Source organism: Melospiza georgiana, chromosome 3 (genome assembly GCF_028018845.1).
Source record: "Melospiza georgiana isolate bMelGeo1 chromosome 3, bMelGeo1.pri, whole genome shotgun sequence".
NCBI lineage: Eukaryota > Metazoa > Chordata > Aves > Passeriformes > Passerellidae > Melospiza > Melospiza georgiana.
Genome location: NC_080432.1, coordinates 22,867,145 through 22,886,640, shown reverse-complemented (window position 1 = coordinate 22,886,640; position 19,496 = coordinate 22,867,145). Strand labels below are relative to the sequence as shown.

At 41.1% G+C, this 19,496-nt stretch overlaps 1 protein-coding gene across 1 annotated transcript in view; it reads right to left on the bottom strand.

Moving 5' to 3' along the window:
- FSHR (follicle stimulating hormone receptor) overlaps positions 1–19,496 on the bottom strand; it is a 79,508-nt gene that overhangs the window by 11,877 nt on the left and 48,135 nt on the right. The window contains 6 exon segments of the mRNA XM_058020708.1: positions 327–401; positions 514–582; positions 4,027–4,104; positions 6,268–6,339; positions 13,915–13,989; positions 14,381–14,455. Coding sequence (XP_057876691.1) covers positions 327–401; positions 514–582; positions 4,027–4,104; positions 6,268–6,339; positions 13,915–13,989; positions 14,381–14,455 — 444 coding nt within the window.

Here is a 19,496-nt window from a genome sequence, read left to right as displayed (position 1 = left end):
GATTTTGCTCAAACAGAAAACCAAAAGCTTTTTTTTTTTTAGCAGATAAAACAAAGCAGAATGACTCCTCTCTTGATCCAGTTTATGATCCTGGATCTAAATCTCTCACCTTCAATACTCACAAAAACTTGAGGACAAAGTGAAAATAAAAGTTCTAGACTGATATTTCAGTTATGGCTTCCTTTTTTTAAAATTCAGAGCTAGACCTCTGGTCTTGACCTCCAAGATTTGCAAGATGCTGAAATCCAGACTGGCATTCATATGTTCTTCTCTGACCTTTTCTAAGGAGTCAGTAATGAGAAAAATGTTATCCAACTGCTACTTACAAAACAACAGGTCCATTGGCTCCTTGGAAGACCTCATTTGGTAATTTTTCTAGGTTGTGATTATCACTTAGATTTCTGAAAGACACAATATTTTATGCTGAAACAATCTGAGACTAAACGAAAAAAAAAAATCTTGCAGAAGTTACTATCTTCATTGTTCAGAATTGCAAACAACAGAAATAGTTACAGCTCATCCAGATATGTTCCATTAAATGCATGATCCTCAATGTCCTGAATTCCATTTTTATTGAGCCATCTGCAACAGAGAAAAGGAGAAGAGAGTTGTGTTCTTATTTGTGCTTCACGATTGAAATGTATGCAATTCAAAACAGGGAATGTCAAACAAACAAAATTGGTAAATGGACATTGAAATGGTGAAATTTCTACAAATCCCAGCCTGTGGAGGCAGGCTTTGGAGGGGGCAGACATGAATAGGGTGGATGAGGGCAACCATGAGAGATGGCAGCTGGAGTAAGTTCCACAGTAAGGTCAGAGCTGGTGAAGATGCTGTTGCTGCTCATGGCTCCACTGGGAAGGCAGCAGAGGAGCCAGGGTGACCAGAATCTTTCCTGTTGGTGCTGTCAGTGCCACTCACTTTTACTCTTATCAAGATGCTTTTGAAACGCTGGGCCATGGTCTCACCTTTGCTAGTTATTAGGGAAAAAAGCCTGCTGTGTGCCGTGGGCTGACATCCACAGCCAGGCACGGGGAGGAGGGGAGATGATGGTCACTGAGCCAGGCAGGAGGGCTCAGGGGGCAGCCAAACTGCCCAGGCAGCAGGTGATTCCTCCTACACTGCTGCCTTGACAGATTACACTCCCTGTCTGCCCTGCTGCCCAGCCCTCCCTCCCCAGGCTCCTTTCCCCAGGGGGAGGCCACAGGTAGTGAACCTGGCTATTGGAGCTCCTGGGGCTCTCTGCCAAGTTTTTACTCTGGTGCATTAGCTAATTAACGTTTAATGACCTTCCCTCTGTCCCTTCACGGTGCTCAAAATTTACATTGAGTTCAGCTCTATTTATCATCTTTACGGTGCAATCTTTCATCTCGCCTTAAACGTCACCGCGCAGCTCACGCCCTCTCCAGCAGGCAGTGACAGGGCTGATTGATGGCAGAAATGGCCTGATTTAATTAAACTGTCAGCCAACCTGGACTCTTTTCTAATTCACTTTGAAAGCTGAGCATACAAGTGACCCACTTATCTGAGGTCTGAGGTGGTGAGCTAAGGTCAGCACGGAAATCAGTCATGGGTCTGGCTGAAAGGATTGCTCCTTTGACCATGACAGGCAGATGCACATATCTCTGTGTCTATAATGTCTGTCAGGATGGATCAGGAGAGCTGTCACCGTCCCCTTCACTTGCCAGCACCATTAGACATGAGTGAGCAGGCACGGAGGAGAGACAGGTCCCTGCTTACAGCATTTGAAACATTTATTATATTGCATTGATCTTATAAATTTGTAGCTGCCAGGCTGATAGATATGTTTTTAATCACACTATTAGCACTTGCTGCATTCTCTCACTGAACATGATGTTAATGCAATGAGATACTAAGGTTGTAAAACAGTCACTGTAGCCACACAGTGTGGACTATATACTCCTGTCACCTGGCATCTGAGTAGTAAAAAGAGAAAAAAAAAAATTACCCAAATCCTGAGACCTCATTATAGTACACATAGATGAATTTATATTGAGGCATATTCTCCCCTCACTTCAACCAGCATCCTTACTGACTCCACTAACTCTTATGTTTACAAGGTGACAATGGAGGAGAGATCAGAGCTTGGACATGGGGGCTTTTCCTTATCATTTCATGGCTAGAACAGATTTTTAAAACTCTAAAATTCACCCCGTGCAAGACGTCACTGTCCCTGAGGAACAGGAATTTACACTCTATTTCAGGACTGGAAAGGCTCTATCTCGGAGCCTAAGTTGCATGCAGACCTGGGAACAAAGTGGATTTCTTCCACAAATTTCTAGCCCTTCATCACCAAATGTCTCCTCAGCTCCCACCTGTGCTGATCCCATGCATAGCATAAGATTAAATCCAAATTACTGGTGAAAATATGCTTGGAGCCATCCATAGCTAAGCCTATTAAAATGGTTTCTCCCTAGAATGTGGGGGTTCAGTGGGTCCTGGATGATTTCAATCATCTTGATATGCCTGCTTGCACTAAATGATGTTGCTGTGACTCTGCTGAATTGCTGGGTCTTCAGTTTTGTATAGAAAAGAGGCGTATTTGTTCTTAAAATGAACGAAATTCATCACAGCACAAGGAAAGCCTAATCAGGGACTCTCAAAGGGTGCATGCAGGGCCTCTGTCCCAGATTGATCTGCGGAGAACTAGAGTAAAGTTAGGACACTGTCTGATCAGGGTGCTGGAGGCCAGGTCTGCTCACAAAGCTCTTGCTGCTCCGGCACACACTGGTGGGTGTGAGGAGCCTGTGACAATCACAGAATCACAGAAAATTTGGGCTGGAAGGGACCTTAAAGATCCCCCAGTTCCAAAGCCCCTGCCATGGACAGCAACACCTTCCCTAGGCCAGCCTGCAAAAAGCTCCATCCAGCCTGGCCTTTTGCAGTTCCAGGGATGGGGCACCCACATCTTCTCTGGGCAACCTGGTAAAGAATTTCTTCCTGATATAAGCAATGAAATATTTTGAGGAGAAAGGAGAAAGCCAACCTCAAGCTGCTCAAGTGGCACAGAGAGATCAAAACACAACAAAACTCTGGGTTATTTATCTTACCCTCCAGTGGTATCATGAAAACAAACATAGAATTTGTTGCGCAGTGCTTTGGAAATAAATACTTGAAAAAAGCCTGTGTGCATATGTGTGTGTGTGTGTGTGTTTAAAACTTCAGAAAAGTATAGAGAGCTTGTGCATAACTGATAGGGAAAAGGGAGAGATAAAGCCAAATGACTTCTCTTGGTTATTGATGGTCTGACCTTGCTCCCCCAGAATCGACGTGAGCTCAGTCAATTCAAACTTCGCTTTTCTCTCTCAGTGTGCCAGGTAAACCACATAGTGGGAATTTTTTCCAGTCTGGCCACTGGCTAAGTGAAAGGAAGGCAGCTTGTTAGCAAGCAAACAGTATGTTTTGATATACAGAGAGAAAGGATCAAAGAAGCCAGCTAGTTCATTAAAATACATGACTGCTCAAATCAAATGTAGGGCCAGCTAACCACAGCTCCAAACTGCATTGAGAACCCACTTGTACCAATGCATTAACATTGTGTACAAGGAAACCACATTTCCACAACATCTTCATACATTCTGCCCAAGTAATAAATGTCTTTGAGTGATGTGTCTGACTGTAAATATTTATGAGTCGTGCCATCCTTTTGAACACAATTTGTATCGCAGGGAACTGTAGCTGTAGGTGTTTAACCTTGGCATTGGTAATTACTAAATTCACTCTCTGATGTGCTTCTAAAATAAAGAGCAGGAATAGAACACAACAAAAGAAACCCAAAAAAACCCCAAAAAAACAAAACAAAAAAAAAAAAACCAACCCAAAAGCATTCATTTGTTTCATGGCAGAGAAACAGAATACAGAGATCTCAGGGGCAAGGAGAGATGTAAAATCTCAAATTGAATTTGGAAGTGTATGAAAAAGTGCCCAACTCCTGCTATCCTTGACCCTGTTCTGGAAAAGAAATGAGCTAACAAGGAGAATAATGAATTTGCTATGTCTACTCACAGAATCACACTTTCAGAACTCAGGCCCATGAATGAATTTCTTTCAATTGTACGTATATTGATATTGTCTTGAATATCTCTGAAAAATAAAATACAATAGAAACTACACCTTTTTGTACTTCTACGAGCCTTTCAATACAATATGCTGCTTCAAACACAGTATTTTCCCCCTATATTCAATCTGAGAAAGTACTGCAGACAGAGGGTAATAACCAAAATTTCCAAGACATTTTTCTCCCGCAGAGCACAAACATTCCTGATAAAAAAAGGCTGGAGCAAAACATTTCCAACACCCCCATACCTTCCTCCCAAATAGGCTGAAGACATTAAAATGCATATAAGCTCAGGTCTATAACCCCGAGGTGGATGAAATAGCTCCTCCAGCAAACATACTCCCCAGAAAATGCAATGAGAGGGGGCTGTGAGCCACCCCTTCTCCCAGCCTCCCTACAGAAGGAGGAAAGCCATTAGCCTTTCTGGCCTGATCCAGCAGGGCACCTACCAGCCCATGAATCATTCCCCAGCTGATGTCAACAGGGCTGCTTATAAGCTTTGTATGTGCTTAAGAACTTAAATGCAGGACCCCTGTCAGTGCAATTTGTTGAATGGACAAATAAGAATTTCTGTCTTTCCTCAGTTGTGACTGATATAAAAAATATATATAAAAAAAAGGAGCATTCTATTGCTGGCTCAATATAGGCCTCAAAGAAGTTAAGTAATGTTACTCATAATTTAGACTGGAGATATTGCTGTTTCCATGCTGTTTCTGTTGGAAAGCACAGAACAAAATTAATTATCTGCAAAGCTTGAAATTAAGTGCAAAAATTATCTCATGCTGACAGCTCCATGCAACCACAACTCTGCACAGAGTGACACTTAGATAGAGGCTTCATTCAGCAAACTGAGGGCAGCAGGGGCAGGAATAGGGAGGGAACACAGCACCCATGTGAGTGAACTGCATCCCTCTACTAAAGCTCTGCCCTTTATAAATTTCAAGATCTGTCTTTGGGACTTAAATATTGGCACAGCTGAGGCCAAGGGGAATTCTTTTATTGACCTCAGAAGGTCCAAGGTTTGAACTGAGGTCTAGTTTGGGACTCAATCAGTATCAAGGTCTGTTTATTCTTACAGGAAAATGAGGAGTTGCATCTAAAAAAATTAAAAGCTCTTGTTGCTACAGGACACAATAATTCCTGTCTAGTTAAGACTGATGATAAACACAAAGGTGTACAGGTGAAATTCCCTGTTGTGCCATAGCTGTTGCATTTCCTTGATGGTTTTGAGGAGCAATGAACTGAGGTTCTCAGAATTACAAATATTAAATGTATTCCTGAAATTGATTTCTTATCTTATATGTCTGTACACTATATTCAGGCATCACCTCTATGTTTTATATGCATTTTTATTGATATTAATTGATATTACTAAAATAGCCATTAATAATTGCAGGATTAATGTTTCTGCAGGTTGAAATCATCTAATCAAACATCTGAAGATGCAGAAATTTGTATGTGAATTAACAATAAATCTTTTCCAAATGTTTTCAGTTATACTAAGAACCAACTGAGGAATGCATGTCAAAATATTTTTCAGTGAAAAAGAAACCAAATTTTTCTGATATGCATTTTTTTGCAGAAGAAGTGCTTTAGGAAATTGACAGCCTGTTTTCACAAAAAAAGTTTTGCACAAATTTTTTTTCCTCATTGGCACTGGAGTTTTCCATTGTAAGAATTTTTAATTTTCTGGGCAGTTTTACTGACAGAGGAAAATGGAAAAGGGTATGGTAGGTAACCCCCTGAGTTTGGGTTTTGGTGTAGTTTGCTGCTGTTGTTGTTATTTTTCTTTTCTTTGTGGTGTGGCCACTTCTGATGGAACTCAGCTCTGAGATCAGTGACTCTTCCCATGCAGGTCAGAAAATTTTCACCAGGCGACAGCAAATTTCCTCTGCCACCATCCTGGTTTGGATTTCAACTTCTGAAAGAGGAGTCAAAGGCTGTCCCCTGGGCCACCCAGACACTGCAGTTAAAGGAAGAGTGGTCTGTAAAGTCAAAGTTCCAATGCTTTGTAGAAGGGAGACCTGGAGAGAACAGACCTCCTGACCATCAGTGCCTGCAAAATCACAATCAACACTGCAGAGCTAATAAATGAACACATGGGGAATCATGTTTAGAAAGGTTTTGTTGGAGGAGGAGAACAGTCAAAGGCAGCTTTCAAAAAGTGAAAAGCAAACGTTCAAACTTACAGCAAAACTTTCTGGAAAGAGTGAACCTTGTGGACAGCAGGTAAAAACCGAAGGCCAGTGTTTGATATTAACCTAAGGGGAAGAGAAGATGAAGATTATTCAGTCTGCCCCTGGAAAGAAGGCAGCAATTAATGAAGAAGAAAGAATATTGGACTGAAAATGGTTGTCACAAAAGGCAGAGTTTAGCCACAAATTGGGGTTTCTCAGTAGGAAACTTGACATCGTAATTTAAAAAGGTTTTTGTCCAAAGTATAAGCTGAATTCTGCTGACAGATGTAAAGGGAGAAACCCTACCTTGGATGATAACACAGTCCCTCCCGATGATCTCAGTAAATTGTCCATATTAATTTCCCAACATATTCTAAGAAATCAACTGCACTGACACAGGATAATTATTTTCATGGTGGCTGTTTTAAGACAAAAGTATCGACCCACTACAATTTTAACCTTCAATTTAAACAGTGGACATATTAATTACAGGGGAAATTAATTGATGAAATTAGGAGAGAATTAGGATATTTTACTCCCCAGCACCTTTGATAGTGAGGAGCCAAAACCATGGGAACATTTCAGCAGTTTGTGCAGCTGGAAATGGACCCAAGCCTCTGTCCTAGATACCTCCACCCTCCCTCTGCACTGAGCATCACTGGCCACTGCACTGTGGCTCCTGTCCATGAAACACCACCCCAGAGCTGCTGGTTCTGAAGAATAACCCTGTGCTCACTGCCACTGAGGCCACAGGTATCCAGAGAGATGGACCACATCTAATTTAGTCAAATTTTGTTATCCAGAGCAGCGGCAAGGTCAGGAAAAATGTGATGTTGCCATGACTGGTGGCTGCTGGTGGCTGGGAGGAGGGCTCAGTGCTGGAGGGAGGAGTTGGGCTGGACTGGCCTCTGAACATTTGGGAGCTTTTCCCAGACACCAAAAAGTCTCATGTTTACCCCACCAAACAAAGAGAAAATATGGATTCTTGAAAGTTTGATTACATCTTTGTGTTTTTAATATATGAGATGGTAAAGAAGGTAACCTTTCACTGAGAATATTGGTTTCTTAAAGAACACAGGATATGTAATTTTTTTTTTTATTTTTTTTTATCCTGGCACTTAGAACAACATTATTTTATTATTAGATCAGATCTTTTCCCTTTTATTTATTTATTTTTTAAACAGAATCATTCCTGAATAGCTGAATCGTGATCAAAGGACTGGTTGAGACTGGAAAAAGGTAAGATTGTTCACATGATGTTTTTTTATGAACCTAGATCATTTCAGGAGAGTTGCAGTCTTCCAGGTTTCATAATTTGAACTGAAACTGAACGTCTCCATGTGACAACCAAATCCTACATTTGGGAACTCAGGGTGACACATAAGTCCATGAAAAAGTCATTCACTTGCATAAGTACTGCTCTGAGCTCCCTGAGATGGTATCTGGGTATCCTCAGATGCTGAAAAGACAACTTTGATCTTCAAAGTTGTAACAGAAAGCAATAGTTCATATGCAGGGAAAAATTAAAGCAGTATTAGTGAATATTCAAGAAGTCAATTTGGGAAAGTTGCTGAAATGTCAAGACTGTTTCGTCTCAGGGTTCAGAGTGGCCTGACATTGCGTTAACTTAAAAATAACAGCTGTCACATGTGACCAAGAAAGCTCCACAAAAATGCCTGTGAAAAACTATTATATATAGTTAAATAGAAAGCATGGTTAATGAAGCAGGTGAATTATACAAGGCCCTTGTTACTTAAAACATTTCTGCACTTACACTTCATAAAAGGACTTCACCAAAAAAATTAGAAGCAATAGAAGAACCTGTAACTCCCCCTTACAATATTTAAAAATACACATTCTAAATTACTGAAGATATACAGGGTTTTAGTGGAAAGCTGCCTTTCATTTTAAATGAGTCATATGCTAAAAATCGGTGCAATCCTATTTTACAAGCCCCTTTTAAACACAAATTGTGGCATACATTTCCCCCAGCAGGAAAATGAAGGAGGAGACTGCTGCCAAGCAGTGTGTGGCTACTGCAGGGCAGAGAAGACATAAGGAGCTTTTCTTTCTGCAGTCCTTCCCCAAGAAATTCTCATGGTGCAGCAATGAAAGGTGACAGGGTTCTAGCATCTGCTATTCAAGCCCTGCTCCCAGGGGCAACTTGATCCCAGCATATCAAAATTCCACATTGGCTCTCAGGGCTTTCACCCTACATGGGAGAAAAACCATCCCCAATGCCTTGGGTTAGTTCTGATCTTTCCAGTAATTCCAAAGTGTTCAGGGCTCAGTTTTCACTGGTGTCAACTGAGCAGCATGAGATGAAGAGGGAAGAATCTCTGAAAAATCATTTCATATTGAAGTAAATCTACAGGTGGTACAAGGCACTGATTGCACAGAGGCACAGAATGGTGATTAGGAGCAGGAGAGGATGTTTTTTTAATTAAAAGCAGAAAAAAGAACTGAAAAAATATTTAGCTAGACTGCAGCCTAGATCTTCCCTCTCTTTTTATTCCAGCAGCAAATCTCCAGAGGCCTTAAAGTGGATAATCTTTTTAGAATGTAGATAATCCAATTTACTGAACATCTTTCCTGCAGGACAGCTTTGTCAATATATTTGCCATACAATGTATACATCCTTAGTAACCTCACTTTAAACAAGTGTCCTCTTTAATCTGTGTTATGAGTCCCCCCTTGCCATGCATAAACAGCTTGGTGGAAATATTTTTTTTTCAGATTGCTGATGGCTGCTTTCCAAGGTATTAATTGTCTTTCTGAAAAGGCTTACTAGAGTCAATACTTAAGAAAACAGAGCACCACAATCAGCAGAGAAAAAAAAATTTCAGAAACTAATTCCTGAAAGATTCTGGCTGCTTATCTCCAGATATAGCAATTTGTCTGGGGGTTTTTTTTGTGCCAAATTGTAGGAGCTATTCTGACAAATCTGGGAACACAGTTCACCTCATCAATTTACTGTGGGCATTTGCTAAATTGCAAACTCAAGGTAGGCAGAGATAAACACAACTTCACTCAGGAAGCATTATTTTTGTGTCCCTTAGTCACACTGGTCACTTGATGGTGCTTGTGAGCCTGGCTGCAGCAGGACATCCCTCTGATTCAGGTATTCTGAAATCTGCAGCCCCCACTCCTGGGGAAAGGTCTTTAACAGTGAGGCCAAAGGAAGGAGTGGGGCATCACTTCTTTTTATTGAAGTGTCAACTCCAAGAAAAGGGTCAGGAGTTCTGTGGGGTTTGCTGCACCTGCAGCAAATGCAGATTTGTGCTTAGGAAGCACCAGACAGGCACAAGTTGACTGCTGAAAGACTTTGGAGTTGGGCTCTGCTCCTTCTGCAGGCAAAACCTACAATTTTGGGACCTATATTTTCCCTCCCCTCCAAGAATTCAGCTGTATGCCCTCAAAATTAACCTGTAAGAACTGTTACATTCAAATCTTTGTATTGTAAGCTGAGATTGCTTCATACAGGACATGGACACCCCTCAAAAATGAACCAAAGGACATAGATCACATATGAGAACTAATTTTGGAAAGAAAATGAGTTTGAAAAGCCATCACCACATTATTAAGGAGACTATGGCACAGGTCTCCCTAATGAGGGCCAGATAAATAATCTTGTACCCATGAAAAGGTCAGTAAGTTACCATTTTGAAGCAGCCTGTCTCTCTGGCATATACCCAAGAAAACCAATTAGCAATTCTCTTCACTGTTTCTAAAAGACTGGTGGGAAAGTTAAGGTTGCCTGTTTCTAGAAGGTTTAGGCTGTTCAGCTCTGTGTTTTTTCAGCATTTTCCTCTCCTTTGTGTTTTTGCCATACTGGTAATGATGATGCAGGAGACAAAGGGAGTGCCAAAGGGGCTGGGAGGAAATGCATTTGTCTCCAAGCTGACAGAGATAAAAGCATATTAATATTCAGCAGCTGGTGGCCATAATGAGCCCATGAAACCAACGAGGGGACTGACAAGGCTAGCTAGAGCTTCTTGCCTGCCCATAAAAATGACCCAGTGGCTTTACAACTATTTTTGTAGAAACACGGAGAAAGCCTTGCAAACAATGTGTTGCAAAGGTCATTAAACTAATGGGCTGTAGTGCCTGGGCTCAATTTTGGACATTGAGACTGATTAATTTATTTTTTTTCCTCTTTATTTGTTTTCTGAGCGATAGCCACCAGTAAATTTAATTTTTTTCTGCAAGTTTTTCTGCATTGTGTTTTAAGAGTTTTGCTACAGCCCCAGAACTGTGTAATGAATCAGAGCACGTGTCTTGAACCCTGCCAGACTGTCCCCATAGCTGGGAGCTTCAGAAGAACCACAATGATCCAAGGATGGGCAGGTACCCAAGTCCTTGTGCCTCGAGATGCTGTTTGCAGCTTGGTCACTCTGTACCTCCTTAGACAGTCAGACATTATCACCTAATCTGTTATGTGACAAGATATTGACAAAACCATGTGCTATTCCTTCCTAACTTACAGCAATTAATGTGAAAATTAGGCAGTGATGTACAGGTTTACAAGTTTCCAGGTTTTACAAGTTTCCGGGTTTTACAAGTTTCCTTTCATGGCCTTAAAATTTTTATCATTTCTGCAATAGCTGCTCCACACAGATGCTTTACTCTTTTATGAATTATTTTAAACTGTAGTCCCACATGTTTAAAACCTTTTGCTTGTGTATTGTATAAAAAACCCTGAACAACCACCACAAAACAGAACAGAAAAAACATCAATCTATTAACCTCCTCGACACCTTACCTTATATTTTTAGTACTGCCTCTTCCCTGCATGTCATAGGAAGGAGAATATGAGGACTGGGTTACCTTTATCAGATGGTGTTTTACAGCCTTCCATCAAGGTTTCTGCTTTCTCATTAAATTAACTATCCTACCCTTTCAAACAGCAAAGCTTTCTGCCTATTCAGTTTCCAGAAGGGTGAGCACCAGTCAGTGAAGCCAGGGGATGGAGAAAATGGCATCCTTGCTCCAGAAATGCAGGGGAGAACACAGAGAGAGGTGATCTGAGCATGTTGATTTGAGCATGATGTTACTCAGCATCACGCCCTGCTCATTGGATGCACAAAGTCCCCAACAAGAACTTTGTGTCCTGCTCCCAGTCCCTGTGTTGGGAAATGCTGTGGCTCCAACGATATTGCACAGATTTATACCCCCAGCAACCCCTGTTTTTAGAACAAACCCCACATTCATCTCTTCAGAAGCTCCCAGCCATGGAACCTGCCCCTTTTGAGCTCTCTATAGTCATGCAGGGCTGGGGGGTTTTACCTCCAAAAATGAAGGCACAGAGGGGATGCAGCATGAATCCATTAGTGGAGTAAGCACCAAAGATGGATTTTATGAACATAAATTAGAGAAAAGCTCTGGCACAAGAGTGAACATGATCTGAGGGGCAGTGAATAAACGAGAGGAAATCTTCTAGTTACCAAATCATTAAGTTTCTAGAAAAGCCTCTCCTGGAAAATGGAGGAAAGCAGGCAACAGTGAAGAGCATCAGGAATTTCAATAAAGCACCTAATTAATGGGATATATGAAGTGGATCTGGGAAGAAATAGGATACAGCAGCTGGAGAGTCTCTTCTAGCCCTCCATGCTCACAGGAGAAAAAACCTTGGAAAAACTTCAAAATGCACTTTCCTCTGATATCAACAAGCAAGTAAAACTAGCTCAAGAGGACAGGGGAATGGTCAGGTAGACAAGAAATCCTCTTTATTTTCAACTTGTTGCTTCTACAGGTCATAGGATTGCTGCTGCAGCTGAAATTTACATAGGTGAAATCTTTGAATGTTTGAGCAAACATGCATGAGAGCGTGGAATGACAAGTGTTCACAAGTGTTCAACATCCCCTAGTGCCAAGAGAAAAACTTTCACTATTTCAGATATTTAAAGTGTGAATTTACCCTCCCCTATGATTTCTGTGTCCCATATTTAAATGCTCACTGTGTGTTCTTTAGTACGTTCACATTTCTGCTTCGATTTCATGTGAGATAAATGTGCTCTCATTCTTCCCACCCATCTGTACATCTGACAACCGGACTCCCCACAGCAGATTGTTCTGGGGATTTCACATGGAATAAACAAATGCTGTGGTTTTGTTGTGTCTTAGGTGGCCAGAACTACTCAAAGGCAGCAGTCACTGCTGAATGACTCAGGCTTGAAATGGGAGGAAAAAGGCACATGATATATCTTCTCATGACAATGCAAACTTAGAGCTTTTTTTCCCCACTGTCAAGAGAAAATCTGTGTTTCAGTTAGGCAAACACAAAATTTAAAGTTTACCAAGATGCCTGATGAATTTGATAAAGTGGGAATCAGTCAAAATACTGGGAAGAGCAAAAATCCTACTCCAAATCTAGACACATATTCCAGTTCAATGAGGGTTTAAACTGTAATGGCTTCTGTAGTGCTAAATACACCTTATCTCCTAAAGTCCAAGTCTTAAATCTCAAATCTTAAAATAAAAATTCAAAGCAATGCCCCTTGGCATTTTTTGAGCCCAGAACCTGTCAGATATTAGTGATTTTCAGAGACTTTAAACACTCCTTGGCTTACTGGGAGCTATGCTTATCAAACCACTGACCTAATTTCATACTGTCTTTATAAAATCGCTAACCAGACAATTAAATGTTTCCTTTTATGTACTGAAATGTACAAACCATGGCCAGGTTTCTCACATGAGTAAGGAAAACAAGGCTTCTTGTATGAGTGAGGTTTCTTGTGTCGGTCAGGAACATCAGACAGGGTTTATTGTTCAGGTTGGTGGACATACAAAAGTTAAGTTGGCATCCTGCTGGGTGAACAAACAGGTGTCCCGCTCACCAAAGGGCACCATTTGAGCTGTATAAGCTGCCACCATTAACACCAACTAGTTTTAAATGGAGTCCACTGGACTTCATTGGGGTTCTAACACAGAGGAGAGATCATCAGTCACATTAAAACCATGTGCTAACAGCAGTGAAAATGTATTTGAGTAACCAGCTTTCTGTAAGGATGCATTCAGTTACCACTGAATTTTGATGGCAACTCCACAGAAGCAGATGTGGCAACCACAGAGGTGCAAATCACCTTCCTGATGAGGCTGGCTGAGGAAATAAAGCTGTACATAGAGCTTTATTTTGTATACAATTATTTTTTATCTGTATACAGCTATATGTTTGTATTTTGGGGATCTAATCATCTCACATCAGGCATTTATGAAGACCATGGCTATAACACCACCTTTGCCAAAGAAAAAATAATCTGAATGTTTAACATCATGTATGAGACATATAATAGAAGGCAGCACCATAGCAAAGACAGATGAGAGATTTTAGTTTTGTCTCTAAGCTTCCAGGAGGAATTTCAACCTAAATTTTTTTCTACAGATGTAAGAAAGCTCCAGCTCCTCTGCTCATCACTCATTTTCAACCTCTTGCTTAGAAAGGCTCGAGGAACTTGTGTGTGGGACTCCTCTGTGGAAGCTTTATCTTCAGCTTTTCTGAGGAATGTGCAGGCATGAAAATGTGTCTTGATAACGTGCAACTGGTAGTGAGGAAGGGAACCATCCTGTCTTATCACCCAAAGTGCTCAGCACCAGCTGGACAAACACACAGGTGTGTAATTCAAAGTGACTCTAGGAGTTGTAAAGAGCAAAAGGTCTTACAAATATCTGAGGCTTGGAAGGTGTTGGAAGGCATCTTTATCGATGTACACGAGGTTGTTGGCTTTCTCAATTCTTCTGCAAAGAGGAAATGAAACATCAGAGAAAAAATATATCAATAAATGGATCTTAAAATTGTGTTTGTCCCATGATGCAGTGGAAAAATATGCTGAGGTTTTCTTTTTGGCAGCAGAAGATCTGGATGATTTCAGGGAGCAGCCTACCATGGACAGGCAGACCCCACCACCTTTCGATCCTGGCAGTGATCTGAGGATAAATTTTTGCCTGAGCAGGTAAAGAAAGGGGCAGCTAGATAAGAGGATGGAAAAGACAAAGGGAGATTTCAATTGCTCCTATAATGCTACAAATTCTTCCGTGCTTACCTGAACCAAACTGCAAAACCTTTGATACTTGCCTATAATGAATCTTTATAATTGTCTCCTTTGCATTTAGATTGCTCATTACTTACATTTCATGTAGTTTGGGAAGGTTGGAAAACACATTTGCTTCTATGACCTCCAAGGCATCATTCTGTGAGATCTCTCTGAAAAATAATTTAGAAGTCAAGATATTTCAAGTCATGGTGAAGCGGAAAATGGAGAAGTGAAAAATTCACAAGGAACTTCTCAGATTACTGATGAGTTTTAAAACCAAGGTGGATATCAGATAAGAAAACAGAAATGCTGATGAGTACAAGGGGCAAGCAGCAACAACAGTCAGGAACAGAGATCTGAGGCTGGAGTTTGTATCTGCAGCATCAGCCCTGCATGTACTGCTGTCACCATTCCCTGTGCATTAGAAGTCAGGGTCTATCCATCATGGGCTTCTGGCCTTCTGACATTGCTAATTACTGAAGGAAATTTAATGAAACCTTTTAACTCAGTGAAGAAAAGAGGAGGGTGAAGGTGACTGGAAACAAAGACAGCTAAAAAGTTCCCAAGAAATATTGCACAACTTCAGCAACAGGACACTGCTGTCTTCACTCAATGGGAAGAACAGAGATTAAAATTAAGCCACCAGCAGATATGCCCTTGCTAGCAGCAGCTGGAGAACACAGAAATGAAGAAGTCTTCCACACCTTGGAGCAAACCTCATTTGACATGGTCTGCACACAGTTAATGCCCACTTACAGCCAGAGAGCTGCAGAATATAAATGGCCAGTTTTACTGCTCTCACCACACCAGAATACATCTCCTGCTAGTCCAGAACACATCTTTCTTTGCTTTCTTAATCTGTGGGCCTGGGCTCTGGTGTAATTTAGAGCTCAGGATTTCCCCTGGTGAATCAAGTGGGCATTACTGCAGCGTCCCCTGTCCCAGTCCCATCACTTATCCTGGCACTGGCCAGGAAGGTCGAGGTAAAGACAGCCATGCCAAAAGATTCCTCACTGCCATTTTTTTTGGAAATGGTGCCAACATGTTATTTTCTCAGGCTGAGGTCAGATGTAGGAAGTAAAATTTGTAATACAGCTGTAATTCAGTGATATTGTCATGGTCTGTTGCATTTTAATCATAAGGTAACTGCACACATTTTTGGAAAGAAACCTTGGATAAATAGATTGGAAACGGGATGACACTTGTTCCTGGATATCTTGTTCTTCTGAAATTATGATGGTTCCAAATAGATTCAAATAGGCCCGAGGTAAAACAAGAGATTGTAATGTCAGGTGCACAGCCAAAAAATAATCACAAAAATTAATCAGAGGAATATAAATGTGTTCCACTCTCTTCTAAGTAACAGCTGAACCATACCTGACAGATTACCTGCCCATTTAAGACAAACAGAAGCCTTGCAAAAGAAGACATGCTTTTCACCTGACCTTTTCAGTTTTAAAAAATGCCTTAGTGGTTTAATATTTTTTAGTTTAATAAGAAGTTTTCCCTTCTGTTTCCTCAAGTTTTTTTTAATGGAAGAAATCCAACTCTGCTCTGCTCCAGGAGCTCTAAACTGGCTGGAGAATAGGAAAATAAAAGTACACGAGGACTGACAATAGGTGCTTGGCAGGGTACATTGAGGACTGCATTTGTTTAGCAGTGCTGAACCACCAGGTCACATGTGAGTGCGTTCCTCTTTATTACTTAATTTTCAGCAGCAATAAAATGTTTCATAATTACTTAATTTTCAGCATAAACAAAATCCCTGGAAAGAGAGATTCCTTCATGCCATGTGAGATATCCAGACATTGCAAAGGATACTTCAAAGAGTTTTTATCATCTTCCTGTTTGCTTTAAAAATAATTACAAGATATAAGTAGAAATATCAAGAAGAATAGAATAGAATAGAATAGAATAGAATAGAATAGAATAGAATAGAATAGAATAGAATAGAATAGAAGCATATAAATACCTCATACTCCATATGAGGTATTTATATGACAATATAAAATTCACTTGCCTAACTAAGTCTCTAAGATTTAACAAGGTGGGAGGTGTCTCACATTTTTGAGGTTTGGTTTGGTTTTCCTCATGCTCTTTTTGGGTGGTCAGGTGTATTTTTGCCATTCCCCACAATCTAAAAATCAGTTGTCTAGAAAAAAGAAAATCTTCAGAAAAAACATCAGGTTTAACACCAACAAATACATTTAGTCAGAAGATACTTCATGCCACTAAGAAGTTCAGGAAAAAAATGTTGCAGATGTGTTGACCTTACACAGGGAAAAAAGGGTTATTAAGAAAACATAATACAGTTGTGACCTCATCCAGCAGATAGTGCTGCTGAGGGTAATAATTTTTTATGATCCAATCTGCTATCTAACTTTGCAACAACTTGGATGACACAGCTTTTTTAATGGATTGCTTAAAAATGAATGTTTCTGCATCAGAAGAGTGTTTTGGCTTCCTGTGAGAGTGGTAGGTTATTGGCTTTGTTTTGATTCAAGAAATGGAAGATACAGATCTGATTAAGCTGGGGCACCAGCAGGCCATGGCACTCTGGAAGGCTTGGAGAATTCATGGTGGAGAAAAGGAATGAAGAGAGGGAGGAAGATAGGAATCTCCAAACTGTTTTTGCAAGATTAGGTTTTTAAAATAGTAGGTTTTTTGGAGATTGTGTTTTAAACAGAATTAAATAACACCTGTGTGAGGGGGCTTTCAGAGATGTGGGAAATGACTTGGCTTTTATTCTAACATGCCCATTCACAGGTACACAGGCAACAGGCTTGGTTTTTTTAAACAGGTAATGAATATAAATATGTCCATTTACAATGACATTTTTTTTGTCTTCCAGCTGAAGCAAACCTCTTTTTCAGCTAATGAGGTTATGAGCATCTCATAGTAACAGAAGGGAAAGCTGTCAGTGGCAGAAGGCAGCAACCCTCCTGGTGCTGGGCTGCATCCTCTGTGTTCAGGGGATTGCAGTGGTGAGGGAAATGACCCTCTCTCCCTTTAGGCAATGAACTGGATCCTCTGCTACACTCTCTCCAGGAAATCCTGGTGGTGATGACCTTATGAACAATAGGCATCACTAATCTGGGGTTTGGTTGCATAATTTGTGTGAGCTATTTATTCATACCTAGCAAAGTGTGCACACCTGCTCCTGGAAATCCCAAACACTGTCTTGGATACAGGCATCCATGACATTACAAGTGCACACCACTGCTGCTCACATCAAACAACCAACACAGCAGACTCAGATCCTCTGCAGAGGAGAGCAAATAACACCTGAGGCAGCAGCTACAAAGAGAAAAAAGGGATTGCTGGCTAGTGTTTGTGCAAGTATTTTGTCTTGCAGTATAAATACACACAAACAGATGATTGTTCATAATGCAAATCTGATTATATGTCATCAAGAGAGAAGATAGGGCTGTTATTACGTTGTTTGTTTGGAATGAATGACACTATTAGTGCTACTGGTAGCTATGGCAGGAAACCCAGCCAGCAAACCCAGCATCACTTCTCAAACAGACAAGCCTTGGAATAGATGGTGTGCAAAAAAACCAGGGGAAATTTCTTCAAAAAAACCCCAAATATCCAAAGCACCCAGTGGTTGCAAAGTGCTTAGGCATCTGCCTGAGCTTAGTTTTCGCTGCATGCAGAGTTGAAATCACCAGTGATCCTTGAAAGCATAAATTGTTCACTCAAATACATACAAATACAAAAGAGGAAATAGCATTCAGTAAAGGCATTTTCCAAAGGCACAAAGGGCAACAGTTTTTATTTTTCTGCAAAGGGAATGTAAGACTCTAAGATGTGACATCACACGATTAAGGGATCTCCTCTAATTTGCCACCAAAGCAGCAAACTGGAATCACTATTACCCATTCCCAGCAACTGGGTGCAGTGTATAATTTCCATGTGTGACAGTCAGAGCCTGTGTTAAAGGAGAGAGAAATGGAAAATAATTTAATCTGCCCGCAGAGCTGCCCTTAGGCAAGGCTGGGGGTACAACTTTGTGACATCTGTGGCAGAGCACAGTGTGATCCAGAGCAAGGATTCCTCTTCAAACCAGCTGCACCCGCAGTGCAACCTGTAAAAATCAAGACACATCAAAATGGCCTTTTAAACAATTCTGTTAGCAAAGGACTTAGGGTTCATGGCAGTTTCTCTGTAGTCCACTGAAGGAAAAGTCTCTTAGGCTAACCAACATCTTACAGAAAAAACATGACTGTAATAAACTCACAAACTCGGGGCCAAGTGGTCTAATGTTCCAAAATAACAAAAGAATAATAGACTGGAAGTTTATGTCTTTTATGACAGGAATTCCTTTCAGGATCAGAGTGGAGCATGCAGGGATAGGATGCAAGGTAATTTCTTCTCCCGCTTGGAAATATGACTGTTTTTAAAAATTGTGTGCTTATATATGCATGTCTATATACAGATAAGAGAGATCAGTGAGTGGTAAGTCGTGTCAAAAGAACAGCAGAGCACACAAGAGGCAGAAGAGCAGCTTGGACCGGCATTAGCCCCTCACGCAATGCCCAGGGATGTGTGATTTAGAGCATGAGGACCTTGTAGCTCCTGCAGCAGGAATGACAGAGAGAAACTGCTGCCCACCTGGTGAGTTTGGCTGTCTGATGGCCACAGTGAATGTGGGACTTGTGGATTTCTGCATTTCTTGTGGGATTTGTGGATTTCTGCATTTCTTCTCTCCGTGGTGAAATAGCATATGGGACTGCCCTGTCTGTCGAGGCCTCTGTGGTCCTTGCTTGGCGTGTGCACCTTGCACACAGATGTGGCACATGTGGTGAAGAAGGGATTTCTCCTCTCTCCAGGCACACAGTCCTGCTCTGTTCTCCTGGTGGTGACTCCATCCCTGTAAACTCCTACAGCCTTCCTTAAATTCCCTTCCAGTGCAGGTGTGTACACAGGTTATACACCTGATCTGCTCACCTTGTATTTCCTGTGATACATTATAATTGGGTATTTATTGGCTATTATCCTTCACCTTTGATGCAGTTTTTCTGTGGCATAGCTGTCCTGTGGGTTCCCAGGAATGCTTTTCTTTCACTCTGAAATCAGCAGTGATGCTGGAGGTTCAAGGTACTGATTCCCAGAGCAGGTGGCCTCACTGTGCTCTCTGTACTGCTACAAATCAACAGCATTGTGCTCATTTAAGGGAAAGGAGAAGGGAAAAAAGGCCAGCAGTGC